Here is a 23,242-nt window from a genome sequence, read left to right as displayed (position 1 = left end):
CCCCTGGAAAAAATATATTGAAAACAGCTAAATACAGCAGCCTGAATCTCAAACCTACCTCTCAACATTCCATGATTGCTGGGATAAATTTGCTTCTCTTCTGCCTGTGTATAGTGAATAATCATTCCCACAAATAGATGGCTGTCTCCAATTTTTAAAAATTCCAGTTTTTAATACTTTTCCATTATGCCACGATTTTGTCACGATCAATTCTTTTTGATGGTATGATTGCATTTTTACTAATTTAGATCTTGTTTGCTTTCTCATAGCCAGATTTGCAGCAAACACTTGATGTGCTCTTTCAATTAACAAATCTTGCTGTGAAATACCAGTGTAGTTGCTTATTTCTGTTTTCATAAAATTAACAGTCTGTCCCTTTCATTTTCTCTGGTACAGCAGAAAACCTCACATTTTCTGTGCCCGCTCTGTCTTCTAACTCTATTTTTGAAACTGCTGTTCTTGAGAAGCCTCATACTCATCCATCCTTTTCTTCATTTCAGCCTCTGATTTTTTCTTCTATTGTTTCTAGCCTTTTGTTATTTGAGTTGATATATTCCTTCAATATTTTATTTATTTTTTCCTCTAAATTACTTAAAACCATCTTGTGTACCATAGTTGAAGCTTGTATTGCTTTTTTGCTGAACAGCAGCAGGATTTTTCCCAGTCAGTGTTTCCTCTTCATATTTTGTTGCTTATTTTCTTTCAGGTTCTCTAAATTTCTTCTTTGCTGGCAAACTGGCAGTGTACTTACTATCCAGTAATTAAAGTTTACCCAAAATGGCAGCTTTGCTAGCTGTAATATCTCAGTTTCTGCTTTCATACTGGGTGAGCTAAAATTAGTGTGCAGCCATTTTTGGAAGTCTCACTGCAATAAATGTTGTTGTATAATGCAGTGTATTGTATTTTTGGGGGTTTCACATGAAAAACAACCTTCATTTCACATTTGTTTTTATTACCTGGGTTAACAAATATTACATGTGCATTTTACTCTGTTGAATTTCTAGTCTCCACATGAAATTCTTTTTCTTAGACTGAGAACTTCCATTTGCTTATTTGCTTACAGGGTGTACCAGTAAACAACTTTTCTTCAACAGCCTATGTAACTCGTGTATATAGTTGAAAATGGAAGAAAACGACAATAGAATGAAGTGAAGTAATATTTAAAATGTTTGCACTGTACAAAGAATGTGTATAAACAAGATCAAGAATTTATGCTATAAAAATTTCATTAAGCAATGAAGAATATTGCCCTCTTCCTAGACCTTTTGAGAAATAAAATGAGTGATGCACCTCAATTTTATGTGATAGTTAATAACCACTTAACAGATTAACACATATAAAGCTTTTGCTGAATTATGTCCTTGATTTTGCTCAGTAGCCCTATCAGTGATAAACGCCGTGCTAATATCCAGAATTCTTCATCTACAGCCCTTCTGAGTCTGGTCAAAGGGGGTGTTTTGAGAGGAAAAATTGTAGGTGCACTTGTCTTTCTTTTTTTTAATCCCTTTCTTCTCCCACAGAACTGACCTCCTCTGGACTAGCTCTGATTACGGTTTGGGCAGGTGAGGAGATTGAAGCATCATGGGATAAGTGTCACATTGCTGCCATGAGAGTAATTTCTATTTCACTTCCTTGCCTTTGCATGCATCCAGTAATACCTTTACCTTGAAGATGGCACATGCAATAGTTGTCAACACTAGATTGCCCCTCACTTTTGGAATGGGCTGATGTGAACAAGACACCCTGCCCACCCTCAGGAAGCATTTTGTGGTTGTTATCCATGTCTCCATCAGAGAAATCAAACCACAACTTGTTACTCGAGTGCCCACTTCTCTCTCCTCCCTTTCCACCCACCCTGGATGGGTGCATGCATCCTTCCCTGCCAGTGCCTCAAATACCTGAGCTTCTAATTAAACACTGTTCTCCTGGGCCATATTAAAGGCTTTATCCCTCTATGCCACAACACTGGCTAGCTGCACTTATCTTGAGGGGAGAAAGGACAGGAAAAAGTGTGGAGACTAGCAGATAAGGGAAGGCTCAGGTGATGAAACAGAGTAGAATTAGGGATCAGTATAAGCTTCAAGGAGATGAAGAGGTTTCATAGGTTCATAGGTTCATACTAGGCTATCTGCCCTAGGGCATTTATAAGCCTAGCCAGAGTGTGTTTGGCTTTCGCCACCCATTTTAAATGAATTTTGCTATGCCCTTTTTCGAGGTTAGTATACTGTGCCTCTGTCTAACAGTGACACAGAAGCGATACCCGGGGTAAACCTATGATCTCCCATCCACTCATCAAGAATCCTTTTGAAGAGAGTCAATGAGGGACTCTGCCTAACCTGGACTGGGATTTTATTCCAGAGTGAAGGGAGCCTGGGTTATGAATCTGTCCCTCCAGCATGTCCTATTTATTTCAGTGCTGAGGTTCAAGTCTCTCAAGCGCGTAGCTCGATGGGATTTGGATTTTCTGAGGTGCAGCATGTCCATTAATTCCGGGTTGGACATGGCTTTATACGTCAGGCACAGATTGCCTCTGAGCAAGCGGTATGCCACTGAGTAGAGCTGGAGTTTCTTTAACCGGGCAGCATATGGCATCTGTTTGAGCCCTTTGATCCTCTTGGTGAGGTACTTTTGGGCTCTTTCCAGTTGCTGCAGGTGTCTGGTAAGGTACATCCCAAAAGGGGCATTGTACTCAATTATGGGCCTGATGAGGGATGAGTAAAGAGGCATGATGACCTCCCCTGATCTAGATGTGAATCCCTTCATGATTAGGTGGGCTATATAAAATGTTTTTCTATCCACTTTGGCCACGTGGTTTTCAAATGAGAGATTGCTATCAACTTGGATCCCCAGGTCCCTAATTACTTCTTCCATACTTAATGGATTACCACCTATGTGGTAATTTGTGGGCACTTTGTTTTTGCCAAAGGGGATGACTATACACTTTTTGGCGTTTAGCTTGAGGCCATGGCTCTGGCACCAGTTGTCTGTTTCTATGAGGCCCTTTTGTAGGATGCTTGCATCGGCTGGAGAGTCGATTATGGCGTCTAGTTTGCAGTCATCTGCGAACTTGGTCAGCCACAGTCCTTCCATGTTGGCCTGTACCTCCGAGAAATATATACTGAACAAGAGAGGTCCCAGGACTGAGCCTTGTGGGACGCCACTTGTAACTGGTTTGGGGTCTGACATGGCTCCAGCAATTCTAACCATGTGGGTTCTGTCCTTGAGCCAGTTTGCAACCCATCTAGTGACATAGGGGTTTATATTTAAGCTGGTGAGCTTATCTATAATGCCCGAGTGGGGTATTGTATCGAAGGCTTTTGCGAGGTCCAGATAGGCTGTGTGGACCACCTTCCCCTCGTCAATGGCCTTGGTGACTGTTTCAAAGAAATCGACCAGGTTTAAGAGGCAGGATCTGCCCTTAACAAAGCCGAACTGGGTAGGATCCAGTGTCTGTAGGTCCCCAATATCTTTATTTATGAGGTCCATGATGATCCTTTCCATAGCTTTGCAGACCAAGCTAGTCAGGCTTATGGGGTGATATTTTCCAGGATCCACTGAGGCACCACCTTTGTGGAGAGGGACCACTGTTGCTGTACGCCACTCTTTGGGTACATATCCTGTAGTAAGTCTGAGATTGAACAATAGTTTTATGTTTGGGTTTAGCTCTTCTTGGAGTTCATGTAGGACGCAGCCCGGGGCACCGTCTGGTCCCATGGATGCTGTGTTTTTTGCTTTGGAGAGGGCGGTTCTTACTTGAGCATCTGAGATGTCAGGAGGGCAGCACTCTGCTGGGATAGATATTTGCCCTTTTGGTGGGGAGGGGGGGGTTTACGCTGAACCTGTCAGCTAGGATGTTGGCAATGTCTGTGGGTTTGGTGTATTTTTTGTCATTTTGGACTAATTCTGAGCATATCTCAGAATTCCCACCCAGGTTCCTAACATAACTAAAGAAAGCCTTGTGATTATCCTTAGTGTCCTGTGCAATTTTTCTCTCGAAGCTGGCCTTAGACGATTTTATGAGTGCCCGTAGTTTTTTTGCTAATACTGATCAGAGATGCCTTCCCTTTTTGGGATTTTGCTCTATCATGTAGTAGCTTCCTCCTTCTATTGTATAGTTTGTTTATGGCTGGGATCCACCAGACAGGATGCCTGCCTTTGGAGGATTGGGTCTTGGTTTTATTTGGGATGGCATGATCCATGCATTCCTGAAGGTGTTTATAGAATGCGTTTATAAAGGATTCTGTGGTCTGGGCCATATTTTCCACAGGCCCGGGGGCTTTGAAGGATTCCACCTCAGTTTTGAGGAGTGTGAAATTTGCTTTAGAGAAGTTTTTCACTGTGGTTTTCTGGGCAGGGGGTGGGGGTGGGATGTGAATATCCAATGAGATTAGTTTATGGTCTGATCTTACCAGTGAGGGATACACTTCTGGTCTGGAGCATAGAGCCCCCATGTTGTTGATGATCAGGTCCAGTATGTTTTCCCCTCTTGTGGGAGTGGTAACAAGTTGTTCCATAGCATTTGAGTTTATAAATTCTAGGAACCTTTGGGCTAGGGTGTTGGAGCTAGAGTAATGCTCCCAGTCTATGTTTGGGTAGTTGAAGTTGCCCAATATAATGGTGTTTGGAGAGACCTTCATATTTCCCAGTGTTCTCAGGAAGTCCGAGTGGGGTTCCTGGGTTTGGGAGGGTGGTCTGTAGCAGGCTATAAACTGGAAGGCAGTTTTACCCACTGTTAGTTGCACATGGATAGTCTTTGATGCTTCGTGCTGTGCCACCAACCTGGAGGTGTGGTTATCTTTGACGAATATTGATACTCACCCTCCTTTTGTGGTTCGGTCCAAGTTTTGGGGCTGAAAAGCATGGTATGAGGTATAACCTGGTAGTGCTGGGGTGCTCTGGGAAGCCTTGAACCAGGTTTCTGTTACTGCACAGATATCGATGTTCTCCATGCTAAGGAGAGTTTCAAGTGCATGCATCTTGAGGTTTAGACTTCTGGCGTTGAGTAGCATTACTCTTAGTTTCTTATCCCTTGTGATACCTATGGAGGTGGGTTTGTCTTTTGAGCCTTGCCTAAAAACGGCACTATGGAGGTGGCAAGAGCCTTTGCCAATATCCAAAAGCCCAGGGGTGACAGGTGCAAGCCGTCCCTAGCGAAGCATTGTGGCTTGTCAAGCATGTTATCCCAGGCTGACAGGCATTGGATCCCCTTTGAATGACACCAATACTTAAGCCAATTGTTGAAATTGATCATCTTGTCTTCATATTGTGGCATCATTCTTGGTGAGGGTAAGATGCTACTCAAGGTCAGGGTCATACCGGCCTGGGCCACATGCTCAGAGAGCTCCTCTATGTCTCTTTTCATGTAGTCCAGGGAGGTACGTCTCAGGTCATTCACACCAGCATGGACAATGACTGAGTCATATTTGTACTTGCCTTGGACTGACCTGAGTGCTTGTGTTATGTGGCGGATCCTAGCGCCCGACAGGCAGCTCACCATGACCTTCTCCTTGTTCAGCCTGGTGAGCGGGACGTCAGTGTGCCTGATGATAGAGTCACCTATTACAAGTGTATCAGGTGTGTTGTTTAGCCTTAAGGGCTGTGACTGTTCGGCACACTGGTTTTGTGAGCTATGTGTTGCATGTGTTTTGTTTTGGGGTAGCGGTTGCTTGGGTGTCTGCTTTGGAGGTCTCTGCTGCTTAGGCAGATTTTTATTTGGAGCCTCCAAGTATGTTTTTGTGTGTTTATGTGTTTGGTTTGCTGTCGTGGTAGGTCTATGTGAGACTGGAATTGTAGTGAGTGTGGTTTCCTTCTCCTCCTGACTGGTTATGCCAGTACTGAGTTGAGAGAGCTTAGCCTACAGTTTGGCTATATGGTTGCATCTCTCGCATGTGTTGGAATTTGTTGGGAGGAGGAGAGGGTTGTCTGTGTACATGAGGCAGTTGTAAGCTGTTAGTATAGCCCATGTCTTTAAAGTAAAGGTACCCAAGAGGCTATGTTCATTTATGGCTTTGAGTGGGGGAAAACAACAACAGCTACAAAAGAATGAAGCTAGGAGTTCATGTTTCTCAAAAATGTTTCTCACATTTGTTTTGCCTTTCCCTATAAGACTTAAGTTATACTGGTAGACCTGCTGCAGTCATGCAACAGCCCCAGAGAGCACAGAGTTTTTTCTGTTTGCTACACTAACTGCACCCTCAGCAGCCATGCAGGCTATCTCGTGAACACAGCTTAGGAGATCCAAACTCATATCACTGACTCATATGCAGAATGCATACCATACACTTTTCTCTCCACTTACTTTAAGGGACTGGGCCATTACCCTCCTACCAGGATGGGCAAGCTGGCATCAGCTGCTGCTTACTCCCATTTTCTTTTGTCAACTTCTAAATGTCCTGGGTTATTAACCAATCATCATCAGGGTCACAGTCATGGTTTTATTTCCCTGTGCCACAGAGCCAGCAGAGCACCTTCTTTGTTCGTTTTTTTACCTACTGAATTAAACTGTTGTGATCTTAATCCTGCAAAGTCCACCAGTATGTCCTCCTTAATTGTCTAGCAGCCTTTTTACTTATTATAAGTTTGTTTAACTTCATTGTTGATAACCACTTAATTTTATATATTGCTAACTTGCACAGGTCACTGCTCAAAAAGGTGCTTTTTTCTTTTGGAGGGATATTTTTGGAGACATAGGTGGAAACGGTCTGAGGGTTCAACTTTTAGTCTTGGTAGTTTGGTCTTCAGGTTCCTCTGAACTGTTTTTGATTTGGGCTTTGATGTGTGTGCCATCCCTTCTATAATACCTGCTTTTTGTGACGGCATTGATTATTAGAGTAAGCAGATAGTATTGGAAGTTTTATTTTTCTGAAAATGCAGTTTAATGCAAATCCTACTGTTCTAACTGATGAGTATAAATATTTAAAAAAATGACCCTGATTCCTGAGGTAACAGACTGAGAAATGCTATGTGCCTCTGTAGGCTAGAGATATTCCTAATCATCTTTAAAGCATGAGAGATCCCACTGGCCCATAGCTGTTTTCTTGAAGCCTCCAAGTTGGAGAGATCATGTGAAGATGTTTGGTAAAATATTCCCTGAATGTAGTTTCAGTTAGTTTATTGAATAAATAAGCAGGTGTCAGTTGCCATCTCTTATAAAATAACTTTGATTGCCCAATTGTGTAGCTAAGCATATGCCATGAATGCCAACATCATTTATTTTGTGGAGTGACATAAGTCAGAATTTAAATGAAAAATGTTCCACCCACGCCCACTGTTTTATTGGCTATTTTTGTTTTTCCTTTTTTTTAATTTCATTACAGGTAAAGACCTACTTTTGATACCAAAAAGAGACTATCCAGATTAGAAATTGTAGGGCCAGGAACTACATTTTAGACACTGTTTTGAAATTTCAAAAATCCAGGCTTACTTCATTGGGGTGCCTTATTTTGTACTTAAAAATAAGTCAGAAAACTGCCATTATTCAGGAAAACTTCTTTTTCCCCTTTAAGCATACCAAAACACATTTTTAAAGTTAAAAAATGGTGTCTTGAATCAGACCCAGCTAACAGCTTCCAAAACAGGTATAATTTTAAATACTACTTTAACATTCATTTAAAAGGTTAACAGAACAACATTTATGCAACAATATACATTTCCTAAAGAGTAAGAAGTCTAGAACCATAATATCTGGGTTTATTTCTTGATTGTAATCCTCAGAGATCTACTAAAAAATCAAAACATTTATGAGGGACAGGACAAAAATAGGAGGCAAAATCAAGAATATTTGCCAAATTCTGGACACTTCTGAGGTATCAGCAGCAGTGAAAGTGAGAAGGAATGTACAATGACTATCTTTTATGACTAGCATAGATCCAATATTTCTGTTTACTGGTAGAGTAATTGAAATAAAATTCCTAAATTTGTAACTTTGTTTTATCTGAAACAGTTAATCGGTCACTTCCCCATACAATTGAACCTCTGTTTATTTACTTATTTGTTTATTATACTTATGAACTATAAATACCTGTACCTCTACAAATGTGTACATCTGGACTCTTATTATTTTTAGAAAAAGAAGTTATGTCTTACCATAATGTTCCATCTGTGTTGTTCATCATCACCAATCCTTGATGGTGGGTTTGGTTCTGAACCCTCAAAACCGACTCGGCCATTATTTTTCCAGCTCACGCTCTCCAAACTCTCAAGCCTGGTTCTATCCATAATGCTCCTCACAGAGATTACCTCAGACTGAGTTTGCCAGATGGCAGCATATAGCCAGATTTTAGAAAATTATAGATATATATACATATACAAGTATATACAAAGAAGACAAGGCCATTTATGGATTACTGATGTGAAACTGGAACAGAATGGGTGAGGCCTACTATAAAAAAGTTTTAAGATGGGGGATGGTGGGAGGTTATGTCAAGGATTGATGAAGATGAACAACACAGATGGAACGTTATGGTAAGGCATAACTTCTTTATCTAATGTTGTTAATCTTCACCTAATCCTTAATGGTGGGACAGAATCCCCAGCAACTTATGTACCTTGTATCATGGAAGAATATTCAGAAGCACCATAGAGCCAAAGGATGCTCAACCCCTCGAGATTTGGTCTAGTTTGTAGTGTGTAATGAAGGTATGGTGAGAGGACCAAGTAGCTGCTGCACAAATATTCTCTAGAGAGGCTCTTGCATGAAAAACAGCTGATGTGGCAACAGACCTCGTAGAATGAGCTTTAACCGTTTTGTGAAGTTGGAGACCTTGAGATTGATAGATAAAAGAAATACAGTCTCTCAACCATTTAGCCAAGGTAACCTTTGAGACTGCACAACCCATTTTTAAGGTAGAGAAGGCCACAAATAATTGGTCAGATTTACAGGATTCCATAGTTCTGTGGAGATAAAAATGTAACTGTCTATGAACATCTGGTAAATGCAGAAGGTATTCTCCTTGATTGGTAAAATTTGGGAAAAAGGTTGGGAAATGTATGGCCTGATTGATATTGGATTCAGTAACCACTTTTGGCAGAAAATATGGATTTGTTCTTAATTGAACTCTGTTTGTATGAAAAATCATATAGGGAGATTTGCATGATAGAACCTGTAACTCAGAGACTCCTTGCAGAGGTGATGACTACTAGAAACAAAATCTTCCAAGACAAACATTTTAATTGACAAGACTCAGCTGATTCAAAGGGGCTTTGAGTTGAAGCCTGTAGGACTGTAGTCAAATCCCATGGAGGAACCAGATCTTTAAAAGGGGGTCTGAGTAAGGACAATCATTTAAGGAAGGCTTTGGAAAGTTTATGGCACATTATGGAAAAGTTATTTTGATCAGTATGAAAGTTAGAAATTGCTACCAATTGAACTTTTATAGTGGAGGCAGTGGAACCAGATTCAAAGAGAGTATTCAAGAAGTCTAATATGGATTCAGTTGAGGCATTGAAGGGACCAAGTCCCTTATTAAAAGCCCATATGGAAAATCTTTTCCATTTGTTCAAATAAAGTTTTCTAGTTGTAGGTTTGTGATGTGCAATAACAATACGTTGGACTGGTGAGGACAGAGAGGCTTGCCTGGCAATCATGGGAATTGGAGGAACCACACCGTCAGTTTGAGGTGTTGCAAGTTTGGGTGAACCATGCCTTCTGGGTGAGTTAGCAGATCTGGAGCTGGGTCCAAAGTCCATGGCTGCTGTAGCAGACGAGGCCAAATGAAGGGAAACCAGACTTGTCGAGACCAGAATGGGGCAATGAGGACTATGGTATTCTTCATCATTTTTGCTTTCTTCAGGAACTGAGAGATTAATGAATCAGTGGAAAGGCATATAATAGACTGGGAGGCCAAATATGTAGAAGAGCATCCCTGGGTGACTCCCCCAGTGGAGGGATTAGGGCAGAGTAACTTCTGCATTTATTGTTTAGGGGAAAGGTAAAAAGATCACAGCAAGGTTGGCCCAATCGATGGAAAATCTTGTCCACCACTACTGGGTTCAGGGACCACTCGTGAGGCATGAGAATAGTCCTGCTCAATTTGTCTGCTATCACATTTGAAATTCACGGAATATGCATTGCAATGAGAAAGCGGTTGGAAGAAATTGCCCATTTCCACACACTGAGTGCCTCTTGACATAGTGGATATGACTTGGTTCCCCCTTGTTTGTTGATGTACCAGACCACTGCCATGCTGTTTGTTTGAATTGCAACTGTTCCAAGAGGAAGGAAATCCTGGCATGCTTGCAACGCTAATAGCACTGCCCTTATTTCTAGAACATTGATGTGCAAGTTGGCCTGCAGTTGGGACCATGTGCCTTAAACTGTCTTCCCCATATAAAGCCTCCCCCGCCCTATCTGGGAAGCATCTGTGGTCACTATGGCTATGGGTTGAGGTACAGTGAAGGGTCAGCCCAGGAGAATCTGATCTGAATGAAGCCACCATTTAAGGTCCTGTTTTCAGAGATTGGTTACAAGAATTTGAAAAGACATTGGTTAGTGAACTAGAGACCACTGCGTTGCTAGTAGCCACTGTAGTATTCGCATTTGGAATCTTGCAAGGGGAACCAGAGTAATTGTGGTGGCCATTGAACCCAAGGTTTGAAGAACTAGTCTTGCTGGGACTCTGTTGTTCTGAATAATCTGTCTTACCAGAGCTCTGATGTTTAGAAGTCTTTCTGGAGGGAGAGAAGCTATTCCTGAGACAGTGCTCAGTTGCTCTGCTATGAAAACCAGACATTGTGTGGGTTGCAACTGGGATTTCCTGAGGTTGATTGAAATACCTAGGGATGTGCAAATAGAGAGGGTATAGTCCCTTGCCTTCTCTAAGTGATGTCTGGTGGTAGCAGTGAGGAACCAGTCATTGAGATATTGGAATATTTGAAACCCTTGCAGTCTGAGATGAGCTGCAACTACTGCCATGCATTTGATAAACACCCTGGGGCCTGTGGTTAGTCTAAAGGGAAGTACTCTGAATTGGAAAAATTGGAAATGACTGGCCACTAGCCAGAAGCGTAGAAACCTCCTGGAGCTTTTCTCCATCTTTATGTGGTAATAAGCATCCTTGAGGTTTATCGAGCACATCCAGTCACCTTTTTTCCAAGAAAGGAAGTATGGTTTGTATCAAGACCATCCGGAATTTGGTTTGGTGGACTGATTTGTTGAATTGGCTGAGATCCAAAATTGGTCTCCAGTCCCCTGGTTTTTTTGGACACTAAAAGAATCTTGAGTAAACCCCGAATCCTATTTGGTCTGTGGGACTTTTTGGATGACTCTTTCATCTAGCAGCTTTTGGATTTCTAATGCTGCTGTTTCCCATTGATTGTGTGGAACATCTGGGAGTTTTTCTGAGATTTAGGGTTCATGAACAAGGGGATTTGGTAGCTTCTGGATATTGTTCTGAGCACCCATTTATCCAAGGTTATTAATTGCCAGGCAGGTAGGTGCAGGATAATCACTCCCTGACTGCTTCCAGAGGAAGACAATCGGGCACCCCTTCAGGGATGCTGATAAGGAGTACCAGAGAAGGATTCCCTGCACCCATGATTTTGTAGTCCATTCTGGACCCTAGGCCATTGTTTCCCTTTCTGCCCCGGGGGAAATCTTTGCCACGTGAGTCATAGAAAGGCCCTTTGGATTTTTTTAACCATAGTCTCCCACTCCTCTGATTCTTTGAGTAGGGTCGCTGAGGAGTAGAGAAATGTATGCCCACAGCAGATAGGGTCTTGCCATCCTGCTCACTTCTGGTCAGAGTTTCCTTAACTTTTGGGCCAAAACGGGTAGAGCCATCAAAAGGTGCATTGACAAATGATGCTTTGAATGGCTCCGCGAAGTCACATAAGTGCATCCAGGAATGCCATCTGATGGCTATGCCTGAATCCGCTGCTCTAGATGTCCCTTCGGCTGCATGTGCTATAAGCCTCATGGACGAACTGGAGATGGATTCAAGGGATGCAAGCTGGGAGGAGACTTTATCCTGAACCTCCACACCAACTGCTCCTGCCAGAGTGTTAGAAAGTTCCTTAATTAAGTCTCTTTGTAACCTGGTAAAGTGCACCATGTAGTTCAATGACCTTAAAGCGAAGGTTGTTGAAGCATAAACATGCTTTCTGAATCTATCCAAGGTCCTAGACTCCTTGTTAGGGGGATGGATAGTTTGACTCTCTTCTGCGAGTTCTTTTTTGGTGGCTGCTGCTACCACTACGGCATCAACAGGGATTCCTTTGGACCAATGTGGTTCCTCTTTTGGTACAGACAAAATACGGCCAGTCCTTTTGGGAATAGGCTCTATGGCATCTGCTAGTTTCCAAGCTCGCTGAGCAATTAATTTTACAAGTTCATCAGCGGGAGGAGAAATCCAAGAAGTGGAGGGTTGGGTGCGAAAAGCCTCCAGGTATACTGATTCCTCTGTTGAAGGTTGTTTGGATGACTAGTCACCCCTCTGTTTCAGTATCTCAAAGATGTCCCTGAAAGAAACATCTTCAAGGGGTGACATTGGGGAACCTTTGCCTTCATCGAAGTCAGTATCCTCTGTGTAAGACTTCTCTGGGGAGTCGAGGTGCTTCCTCTTGCACTTCCTCTTTACAGGGACTTCTTCGGGGGGAGGTTCTGGAGAAGTATCTGAAGAGGAAACTACCAGGGTGGGAGTTACCTGGGGCTTTTGCACCCTCTGTCTGGGAGATGAGGTCAATGGCAGCTCCGTCCTAGAGGAAGGGGAAGATATCTGTCCCGACAGGGAAGGCAATGACTGAGAATCTCGAAGAGTTAGTGCCTTCTCTATGATACGGAAGGCAGGCGCTCTTGTAGAGGGATGGGAGCCCAGAACTGAAAGGGACTGCTTCAGAACCGGGGTCACATCCCTCACCGAGGAGACTGCCTCTGCACCTGGAGCCTGAGTCTGAACTACAAGGGCTGAAGCTCCGAGAGGCATGGAAGGCTAAGATGGAGCCGAAAAGGTATCATGCATCCTGGAACCGACCGTCAAGTCCTGACCGCGGGAGTTCCCCACTGCAGAAGATCTGGAGAAACTCAATGCTGTAGTCAGAACCGAAGACTGGAAAGCTGTCGGAACCGACTCAGTCAGAGCCAGGACTGTTGGAACCGAAAATTGCAAGAGCTCAGGTAGAGTTGGAGGAGGAGTGTAAGTAGGAGTTATAAAATGAGCCGTTTTGATGCCAGGTTGGCTCGGAATCAAAGTTAATCCTCTAGCCACTAGGAGCTGGTCGCTGGTCCACTAACTTCATAATGTCCTATTACGATAAACGTTTAGTAGATCTCACCAAAACAATGGAAGGAGATCTGGAGCATCTGACTTCCACGGATGGGGTGTCCTTAAAAGGGTCTGTAAAAGGAGAATATACTGTCCTCGGTGCAGCAGGTAATTCTGAAGTCCTAGGAACCAACGGTTCAGATGGAGCCGAGGCTGAGGCATCAGAGTGTAGCAAAAGAGTTTTGCTAGGCACCGACAATTCCCGGAACCGAACCCACCGTCAAGGATTAGGTGAAGATTAACATCAGATACAAAGATGTGACTGTTTCAGTTTCTGTTCTTCTTGCCTGAAAGAATGAATGAGAAGGAAGAAGACTTAAATTTTATAGAATGTCAAACTGTATTGGCATGCCTCTCAAGTGTACCTAATTATGAGGAACGTTCATTTTTTTCAAAAATCTTTATTTTGTTTTACCAGTTTTTAGCAACAATAACAAAGACAATTAATTGCCTGAAAGAGATTGCCATACTGTGAGAATAAAAATTATATTCCTCATTTTGAGTCTTAAAAAGTTCATGATTGTTCCATAGTTAAGTGAAAGGGTCTCTCACACACTGGGCCACATTTCAAGAGTTTCTCTCGTAAGACTACTCGGATTCCGAAAGACAAGCTCTCCTATCTATAAAAAGGTTTACTATGGGGACCAAATTCCAAAACACCTGCTACCACTTAAACTAAGAGCAAGTCTTTCGGAATCGGGGCCATTCTGTTTTAAGATTTTTAGTTGATATGCGTGGTAAATTAATTCATCAAAGGAACTTGTTATGAGTTTAATAAAACACATTCAGATTCAGCCGTTCTGTGAGCTTCCCAGTTGAATCTCTTGGTAAGTGTTCAACTTCCACATTATGAGCCGTAGTGATTCACGTTTCGGAGAAGGAATGTTGAGTGCTGAAATCACGAGCTCATTTTTTTAACAAGTTCTTAGAAAGCTTGCACACTGCACAGCACAGTCCTTGTAATTTGTACGTCTTGTCTAGAAAACGTTTTACGTGCGTGTCTTGGAAGGGGGCGTGACCCCTCGTGTTACTACAATTGCACAGTTCAACGAAATTCGTGAGCAGATTTTGCGCATCTGTCTGCCAGACGCGGGAAGTAGCAGTGAAGGGCTGTTGTTTCAGAAGCGGCAATGATTCGTTCTGTAATACGCAGGTTACCTCAGGTTGTCTGGCTGCGAGCTGCATTCACCAGGCCCTTTTCTGCAGCTGCCGTCCCAGCTCCAAACACCGAGCCTGAGATCCATTTCAACAAGGTAAAATTAGCGAAGTGCTTAGCAATGCACAGTACTAGTCTACAGTTAGCACTGGCAATGTCATGTAGTGTTGGCACCAAGAGCATTCTCAGAGCGTTTCCAGATGCAGGTCTCTGTTTAATAAGAGGTGTGCAATTTAATTTGCTGTTAATTTTGATTGTTCAACCAGAATGTGGCTTATTTTTTTCTATGGGGAGATAATTGATAGGCTGCATATAAAATCAAGTCGTGGGAGAAAGGACACTTTCTCGTTTCCCAAATGTTTATATTTTATTGAAAGGTAATATAAGTTACGTTTACGCCCGTGCGCCTGTGTAAATAAATATGTGCGCGTGATAAGGCTGATTTAAAAATGTAAATTCGTTTATATTGTTTATTGTATACCTCTCAGCGCAAGAAATCTTGACAAAACCAAAAACAATTGGAAGAACAAAGGTCCAAAAATAGGGACAGGTTTTAAATATTGCTCCTATAAACTTGAAAAAGAAAGTTGCTAGAAAAACAGGTTTTGCGTTTTTATGTATTTTCTGAAAGATATGACGTCTGAAATTGAACATGTGCTGTCTTTATTTAGTATTATTTGGTGACCGATCCTCAGTGATTTGTCAGAAAACCACAAATGTTATGCAGAACAGACCGAAAATATGAGGCAAAAACCTGGCCAGTTGACAGGTATAAGGGTACAGCTAAACACGCGGTAACGGTTTATGTATGGTTGTGTGTAACTAGACAAAACTAAATGTGCTCTTTAAATAAAACTGTATTATAAACGTCTATTTGCGAGTCATTTTTGTTTCTTGTCAGTTAGAACGACAGTAGCTGTAAATAACTATTACCCATTTCGCAGAACTGGATCTAGATTTCCTTGGCTGAAGAGACCCCACAACCACGACAGAACTCTGGTGTATTGTAGTGCCCGTCATCACATTATTGCCCTGGAACACTGTATTCTGTGACTGATGCACCGGTTTCTTTAAAAAACAAAACCAAAAAAAAACAGTAGTATTTGGAGCATATGATATCAGGGTAGGCAGAAACTAAACTGGACTGGCAGGGGATGTTTGGTTTTCTTTTATCCCTGTATGTGTGTGTGTAGACACACGTGCACACATATACTACAGAGAAAGTACAGCTGTGTACACTTATGTAGATGTTCTGGTGTATTCACTGTTGCAGTCATTACATTAGGGTTATCAATACTTGCAGTAGCCCTCAGTCAGTCTGATTAACAAAGTCTTGAGTCCTGCGTCAGTTGCTGCCCCTTCTTCCATGACGTCAGGTCGTCAGGGGTATAAAACATGCAGCCGGCGCCATTACATCAGTTTTTCTTGCCCCAGATGTCAGGTGCCCCCCCAATGGGAAGCGATTAAATCTATAAATACAAGGATATACCTCCAACAAAAAAGCAAATACACCAAAAAGCTTTTTTAGCGTAGTAAGTGAGAGTAGAGGTATAGCCAAAAGAAGAAAGGGGGCTGGAGGCAGGGTAACCAGGACCGTAACAGTGAATACACTGGAACATCTACATTTATGGTAAGTGTACACAACTGTACTGTTTTTTATTTCACTGTTGCAGTCATTACATTTTGGTAGATTCCCAAAGCTAAGGTTGGGAGGAGGAATTTAAATAGAATTAGGACCAGCTATAAGGTCCTGCAAGACTGCAGTGGCAAAACCAGCTCTGGATTTAGCGAAAATTGGCAAATGATAATGCTTGGTGAAAGTATGCACAGAACTCCAGGTAGCAGCTTCTAGGATGCCCCTAGTAGGGATGCCCCTGAGAAAGGCTGTAGAGGTAGATGCAACCCTGGTTGAATAGGGTCTGATGCCCTGTGGGATAGTTTTTCTATGGTGCTTATAGCAGAAATGAATGCAGTGGCCTATCCATTTTGAAATGGTTTGTTTTGAAATAGCTTTCTCCTCTGTCCCTGCAGCAAATGCCACCAGCGGTTGTTCAGATTTCCTTTGAGGTTTAGTCCTGTCCAAGTAGAATCTAAGCTGTCTGTGCACATCTAAAAAGTGCAATATCCATTCCCCTTTGTTCTGTGGGTTAGGAAAGAAGGTAGGCAAATGAATGGACTGATTAAGATACCACCTTGGGCATGAAGAAGGGATTGGTTTTGAGGGACACCCTGTCCGCATGAAAGATGATGAAAGGTTCCACCGCAATAAGGGCCTGTAATTCAGATACCCTTCTTGCAGAAGTGATTGGTAGAAGGAAAGCTGTTTTCCAAGAAAGAAATTTTAAATCTGCAGTAGCAGCTGGCTCGAAAGGAGGAAGAGTGAGTTTCTCAAAGACAAAATTAACATCCCAGGCTGGAGTTGGAGCTCTTCTGGGTGGCCTTAAATTTTTGGCCCCTCTGAGGAACTGCTTGAGCAGTGGGTGAGAGAAGAGGGGAGGCTCTGTGCTATAATGAGCCGAAATGGCTGAGGCATGAATTATGTTGGAGGAAAAAGACAAACCCTTATGAAGCATCTCAGTCAAGTATTGTAGTATCTGAGGTAAATTGGTTCTGGGCACAAAATCTTTTCCATTTTGCAGCATAAGATTTTCTAGTACTAGACCTCCTTGCCTCTAAAATGATATCCATCACAGATTTACTGAGGGATGGTAAAGGAGAGATTAGGTAATTAGCCAGGCTGCTAGGTTCAGGGTTTGCAGCTGAAGGTGCAGAATCTGGTTCTCCTGCTGAGACAACAGGGAAGGAGTCTGAGGCAGGTGCCATGGAGCCAAGCATGATGCACTGCGCAAGAGTGAGTGCCAGTGTTGGTGAGGCCAGTCTGGTGAAATTAAAATCGTCCTTGGCTTGTCCTGTTTGAGCTTTAGTAGTACCTTGGGGAGCAGAGGCAGAGGAGGAAAGGCATAAACTGATAGGTTTTTCCAGCTGAAGGATAGGGCATCCACTTTCCAAGCTAGCTTGTGGGGAATCCTTGTGTAAAATTTGTCTAGTTGATGGTTCTGGGGGGAGGCAAAGAGGTCTATATCTGGGCTCTCCCATTTGCTTGTCAACATGTTGAAAATCCTTGGTTCCAGTTTCCACTTGTGTGGGTCCATGAGGTTTCTGCTTAGTCCGTCTGTCAGTGTATTTAGTTTTCCTGACAGGAATTGAGCTTGTAGATTCACTTGATAGTTCAAGGATGTGTTCCACAATGCCATGGCTAGTCTGTAGAGGGGGTAAGAATGTGTACCCCCCTTCTTGTTTATGTACCACATGACAGTGGTGTTGTCTTTCTTTACCATTAGTTGTCCTGGAAGAATGTGGTTCTTGAAGGCTGTCAGAGCATTCTGTACAGCTAACATTTCCTTTTGATTTATGTGTAGGTGCATTTGACTTGGGTTCCATTTGCCCTGGATGCACTTCTCTGCCAGGTGAGCCCCCCCATGCATAGTCTGATGCGTCTGTTGTTAAGATTTGTGCGGCAGGGGTAATGTGAATGGTAGTCCCCTGTTTTGGTGGCAGGCCTCTGCCCACCAAAGGAACTCTAGGTGTAGGCAAGGTATGATAGGAATCCTTGCTTGTAGATCCATTGAATGTTAACACCATAGGCTTTTGAGATACCATTGTAGTTTCCTCATATGCAGCCTTGCATATGAAATTAGAAGAATGCAGGGGGCCATGATCCCCAAGACTTGCAGTATTTGCCTTGCAGATAGCTGAGTTTTTGTGGCCACTTGTTTGAAGTAGGTTGTCAAATGAATCCGTTTCTCTGGCGTGAGGAAAGCCATCTGGGAAGTTGTATTCAAGCTTGCTCCCAGGAACATCATTTATTGACAGGGTACCAGGTGTGATTTCTTTTCATTTATGGTGAACCCCAGACAAGTCAGTACCCTTTGAACAAAGGCCAGATGATTCAAAAGACTGTCCCGGCTTTCAGCCTGAATTAGACAATCGTCCAGGTATGGGTATATTTGAATATTTCTTTACCTGCAAAATGCAATGACTGGAGCTAGGCACTTTGTGAATACCCTGGAAGTAGGAGATAAGCCAAAGGGCAGTGCAGAGAACTGATAGTGCATGTAGCCTGCTTTGAAGCGTAGGTATCTTCTGCAAGACTCTCCGATAGGGATGTGCGGGTATGCTTCTTTTAAGTCTAGTGTTGCCAACCATGCATCTTTTCCTGGCATAGGAAGCAGCTGGTGAAGAGTCAGCATTTTGACTAGTGACATAGGTCCAGGATAGGACACCATGTATTGCCTTTTCTGGGTACCAGAAAAAGTCTCGAATAGAAACCTTGTCCTTTTTCCTCTTCTGGTACCAACTGAATAGCCCCCATGTTTAAGAGAGAGAGAGAGTACTTGATTTTGGGCCTCTGCCCACTGATTTGGGGGTAGATCTGGCCACCTGCTTGGTGTTGGTAACGTGTGGAAGTGAAATCTGTATCCTTGGGACACTATATTTAAAACCCATTTGTCCTAGGTAATGAGTTCCCAGTTTTTGGCTAACAGACCGATCTTTTCGCTTAAAGGAGCATTCATTTGGGAAGTGCTTGGAAGTTTTAAAAGCAAGTCATTGAGACAGTTGTCCATAGGGGGGGAGTCTTACTATTCCCAGATTTGGTTGCAGAAACTCCCCACTGCTTAGTCTTGTGTGTCCCTTGGGACTGAAACCTGGGGTTTCTGCTGTGTCTGGGTTTGGCTTGAGAAGACCTGGAAGGGGCTGGAAAAGACCATTTTTTTGAGGGCCAGTGCCTACTAAATCTAGGAGGCTGAACTTGTAAGAAATCTTTAACAGTTTGCATAGATTTAGCCTTATCTTCCATCTTTTTAAGAACTTCCTCAGCCTTGTTGCCAAACAGGCAGTCCTGATTTAAGGGAGCATCCAACAATTTGGCTTTAACATGATCAGGCAAAGATTGCTCCTTAAGCCAAGCATGCCTTCTGAGCACAGACCCAGTAACAGCAGCCCTGCAAGAGGCCTCTAATGAATCAAATCCACATTGCAAAGTATGTTTTCCAACCTGTTCAGCAGAATGCATTAAATCCTGTAATTCTTTATTTTTAGCAGTCAGGAATCAACATCATTTTCTGTTTAAGCAATCCAGTAACATGTTGTTGATACTTTAGCATATTAAACTGGCAGTTTAAAGCCCTAATGGCCAAGGTTGCAGAAGTGTAAACTTTCTTACCCCATCTATTCAGCGCCTTGGAGTCTCTGTCAGAGGGGGGTAGGATTTTTAGCAGTAGAAGCCTTAATGCCCTTGGGTCCCTGTGAAATAGTCTCTGGATCCGGAATAGGATTTTTAAAAAGGAACTTGTGTGAATCAGGAACCCCGTAATATCTGTCAGGTTTTGTAGGAGAGGGAGGTAGAGAATTAGGGGCCAAACTAGATTCTGAAAAGGCATCATCAACAATATCTAGTACAGGAGGTATAGCTAAAGGCCTATGCTGAGGCAGGAGTAAGAAATCCCTAAGCCTCTTTTTTGAATCAGAAAAATCCTGGCTTTCCCATTGGAAATGCTCCCTTAGAGTATGTAAGGTTTCACCAAAAGAAAAATCCTCTGGAGGGGAAGCAGAGGGAGAAGAGTCCTCTGCATCAGAATGCTCATAGGTAGATAAGGGCAAATCCAGATCATCAGAAGAATCAGAAAAATCAGAATCCTGGTCAGAAGATTCATAAACAACTTTAGTCTTGGGTCTCTTAGAAGGGGGAGGTTGTCTTCCCCTGATTAGAGTTATAAGATCTTCAGCCATTCTTATCATTTGTTTTTTAGGCATAGAGGCCTGAGCATGCAGCCTGGGCGTCGGTTTCTTAGGCATGGTTCAAGATTTTGCCCTAAATGAAGAAGGAGGTGTCTGTTTAATATGCAAGTCCGTAGACCTGAATACACCCTCTGAAGCCGGTGCCTGCACAGCGGCTCCGGACCCATCCAAGGTAGAGACATCCACAGGTTCCGCAGTTGAAGCATCACGCGGCATACCGGACTCCGAATGGGTCTCAGTAGAGGCCTGCGAGTCAGAAGTAGCTGGTATCAGGGGCTGCAAAAGCGCCTCACTGAGTCCCATCGAACTGTTGACTGGCTTAGGAGAAGCATCGTTGGCAGCTTTGGACCTCGGCGGCCTATCTCTGTCTTTATTTTTGCATTTTTTTGGAATGCAGTTAGCCGGAAGGCTAACCGATGAAATTTCTGGATAATTAAACCGAGAATCGAAATATTTAGAGGCGAAAATATACCAACGACGTATAGAGCACTGATTAAATAAAGCACAAAACTGACAGCCAGGTACGTCGTGGTCAGGGCCTAGGCAAGGAATACAGTACGAATGAAAATCTTTGTGAGGTATTTGCTTTCCACAAGTAATGCAATTAGTAACTTTTACTGACATCGGTGAGGAGCAAGAAAAAGTTTCCCCCAACGGGGTACTTAGCTTTAGTTGAAGACTTCGGTTCTGAAACTCGAAAACGAAAATTTCAGGAGTCGGCCAATCGGCACTTGCGAACTGCTTCTGCTTTGGGCACCGCACGGAAAGAAAGACTGATGTAATGGCATTGGCTGCATGTTTTACACCCCTGACGACCTGACATCATGGAAGAAGGGACAGCAACCGACGCAGGACCCAAGACTTTGTTAATCAGGCCGACTGAGGGCTACTGCATGCAGATAACCCTAATGTAATGACTGCAACAGTGAAACACGAAGCGCATCTGCACAGTGGCATTTGCTCACAAAAGCAAGCAGAGTCAGTTTTTTTTTTGATGACTTAATGCAGCAGTTAAACCGATTGGCTTCTTTATTATTTCTTGCAATACTGGTTGATGAATTCTCTTAAACAAGTCATTTCATGCTTAGTAAAAACTGACATTTTACCTGTGTTTGTAGACTTGGTGACATCAGGATTCACCCTTTTCCTTTTCCCTTCTCCCTGAACGTTGGTCAGTGATGTTGTGCTGATAATTTTACTTATAGTCGAATCCTTGATTTCTGCTTCGTTAAACTGCAGGTTCCTGGGTTCATCTTCCATCTGCAAGCTTGTTTTGGGAAGTATCGTTATTTTAATTTTTTGACTCACTTCACTTATTAAACCACATTCCATAGTATGTTAATAATTTCAAATGGGTCAAAAACAACAACTGGATGCTTGTGTGGTTGTCAAACAGAAATTCAGTTATGGGAAGTGTTGCACCCAAGCCCAGGAAATCTAAACAAGCTACAGTTCTTAACAGATTCTAGTTACAAGCACTAAAATCCGTTATCCCAGTGTAAAACTCTGTTGAACGTACGTACGTTTCAACTGTCCAGAATTTTGCCTCATTTTGATCTGTTGAAATTTTAGGTTTAATTTGGTTGGATTTTCACTTAAAGCAGTACTGTGGATATTTAGTGTGTTTATATTTTTTCTTTTACAAAATAAATTGAATATTTTTTAAGGCTCTTGGACCCATGAACATTTAGATGTAGTGCGATCCTATCTCGCCTACATTCGTAACTGATGGGACTTGGCCGATAAACTAGCACGAAGTCTCTGATTGGCTGGGCCAACCCCTCTATCCCAGGATGCACCACACCAAGCCCCCAGATCTCGTTTGCCCCTTCTAGAGATACGATGTGGTCTCGAGTTGGCTGTGGCTAAGTACCCAATTTTTTTAGTCAAAATTTTGGCTTTTGGTGGTTTTCTTCTTAAGAATGAACCAAAAACAGCTATTTTCATAGCTATCTTGTTGTCTGACTGTGTATTGATTGTTTTAGGTTAAAGTTTGTTTTCTGTGGTAAATTCCAGGTGTTTGGGGGGACTTGTCTGCTTTCTCCACAGCATAGTTAAATGACCATTATGGTAAGAATTTTCAAATAGCCGTACCTACCCGTCAGTACTACTGATATCCCTGCAACAGTGTATGCATGATTAGTAAATAATTATTTTCATGCAGTATTTATAACAGCTTCCATTCATGCCAACATTATATAAAATATTCAGTTCCTGTCATCCCTTAGACCTCACTTTTCTTCCTGAACATTACTCTGGGTGTATTGTTCCTACGAATTCCATTTATTTCTATGAAATGTGCTCCTTCCGTTTTGTAAAGAGAGCACCTCCCTTTCTTTCATTTCCTTTACAATATTTAGTACTTCAGTTACACTTGGTTTAGGTTTTGGTTTCCAATTTCTCATAGCCAATAGCCATAAAGTTAGTAAGGCCATACTATTTCTCGGCTCTAATGAATCATTTCCTTAATTGCAGCAGCTTGCTCTCCCAATATTTTTTGAGAAAGTACTCAGTAGTTTTTTTTTTTTTTTAAATCCACCAAATTATTATATTTCCCAAAAAACATTTTCACAAATAAATCTATATTCTCTGTCACACCTCCAGCATTTGCCGTCTACCTGAGAAAAAAATCCTATGAAGTCTGCATGTGGTATGACAGTACATCTGATTTTGTAAATCTTTGTTTATTCATTACAGATAGGACCTCGGTTCTGTCCTCGGAACCAATACGGCCGTTTCCCAGCTCACACAAGCCAAAAACTCTCAGCTAAGAACCTACCACAATGCCCCTCTCCTAGTTACTCCAGAACTTAGACCCTTTCTCTATGCCTATTCAAAAGATCCTACAATACCTGACTACTCCTTTACATGCAGGAGCCTCAGCTTCAGTGATCACTGTACATTTAGCAGCTGTTGCCAATTTTCATAATGGTCTTGATAATTTTTCAATTATGTCTCACCGCCTATGCAAGACCTTTTTGAAGGGAGTATTGCATGTTAAACCTCCGGTCAAGCCTCCGTTAGAACC

At 42.5% G+C, this 23,242-nt stretch overlaps 1 protein-coding gene across 1 annotated transcript in view; it reads left to right on the top strand.

The window, feature by feature from the left end:
- The first annotated feature begins 14,258 nt into the window (after positions 1–14,258).
- Positions 14,259–23,242, top strand: part of ALDH2 (aldehyde dehydrogenase 2 family member) — a 1,229,710-nt gene continuing 1,220,726 nt past the window's right edge. Inside the window, exon 1 of the mRNA XM_044068619.1 lies at positions 14,259–14,512. Within this exon, the coding sequence (XP_043924554.1) occupies positions 14,390–14,512 (123 nt within the window). The 5' untranslated portion in view covers positions 14,259–14,389. The remainder of the gene's footprint in view (positions 14,513–23,242) is intronic.

Source organism: Protopterus annectens, chromosome 4.part0 (assembly GCF_019279795.1).
Source record: "Protopterus annectens isolate FY-2018-M chromosome 4.part0, PAN1.0, whole genome shotgun sequence".
NCBI classification, from domain to species: Eukaryota; Metazoa; Chordata; order Ceratodontiformes; family Protopteridae; genus Protopterus; species Protopterus annectens.
The sequence above is the reverse complement of the archived record's forward strand: the minus strand, read 5'-3'. Positions and strand labels throughout refer to the sequence as shown.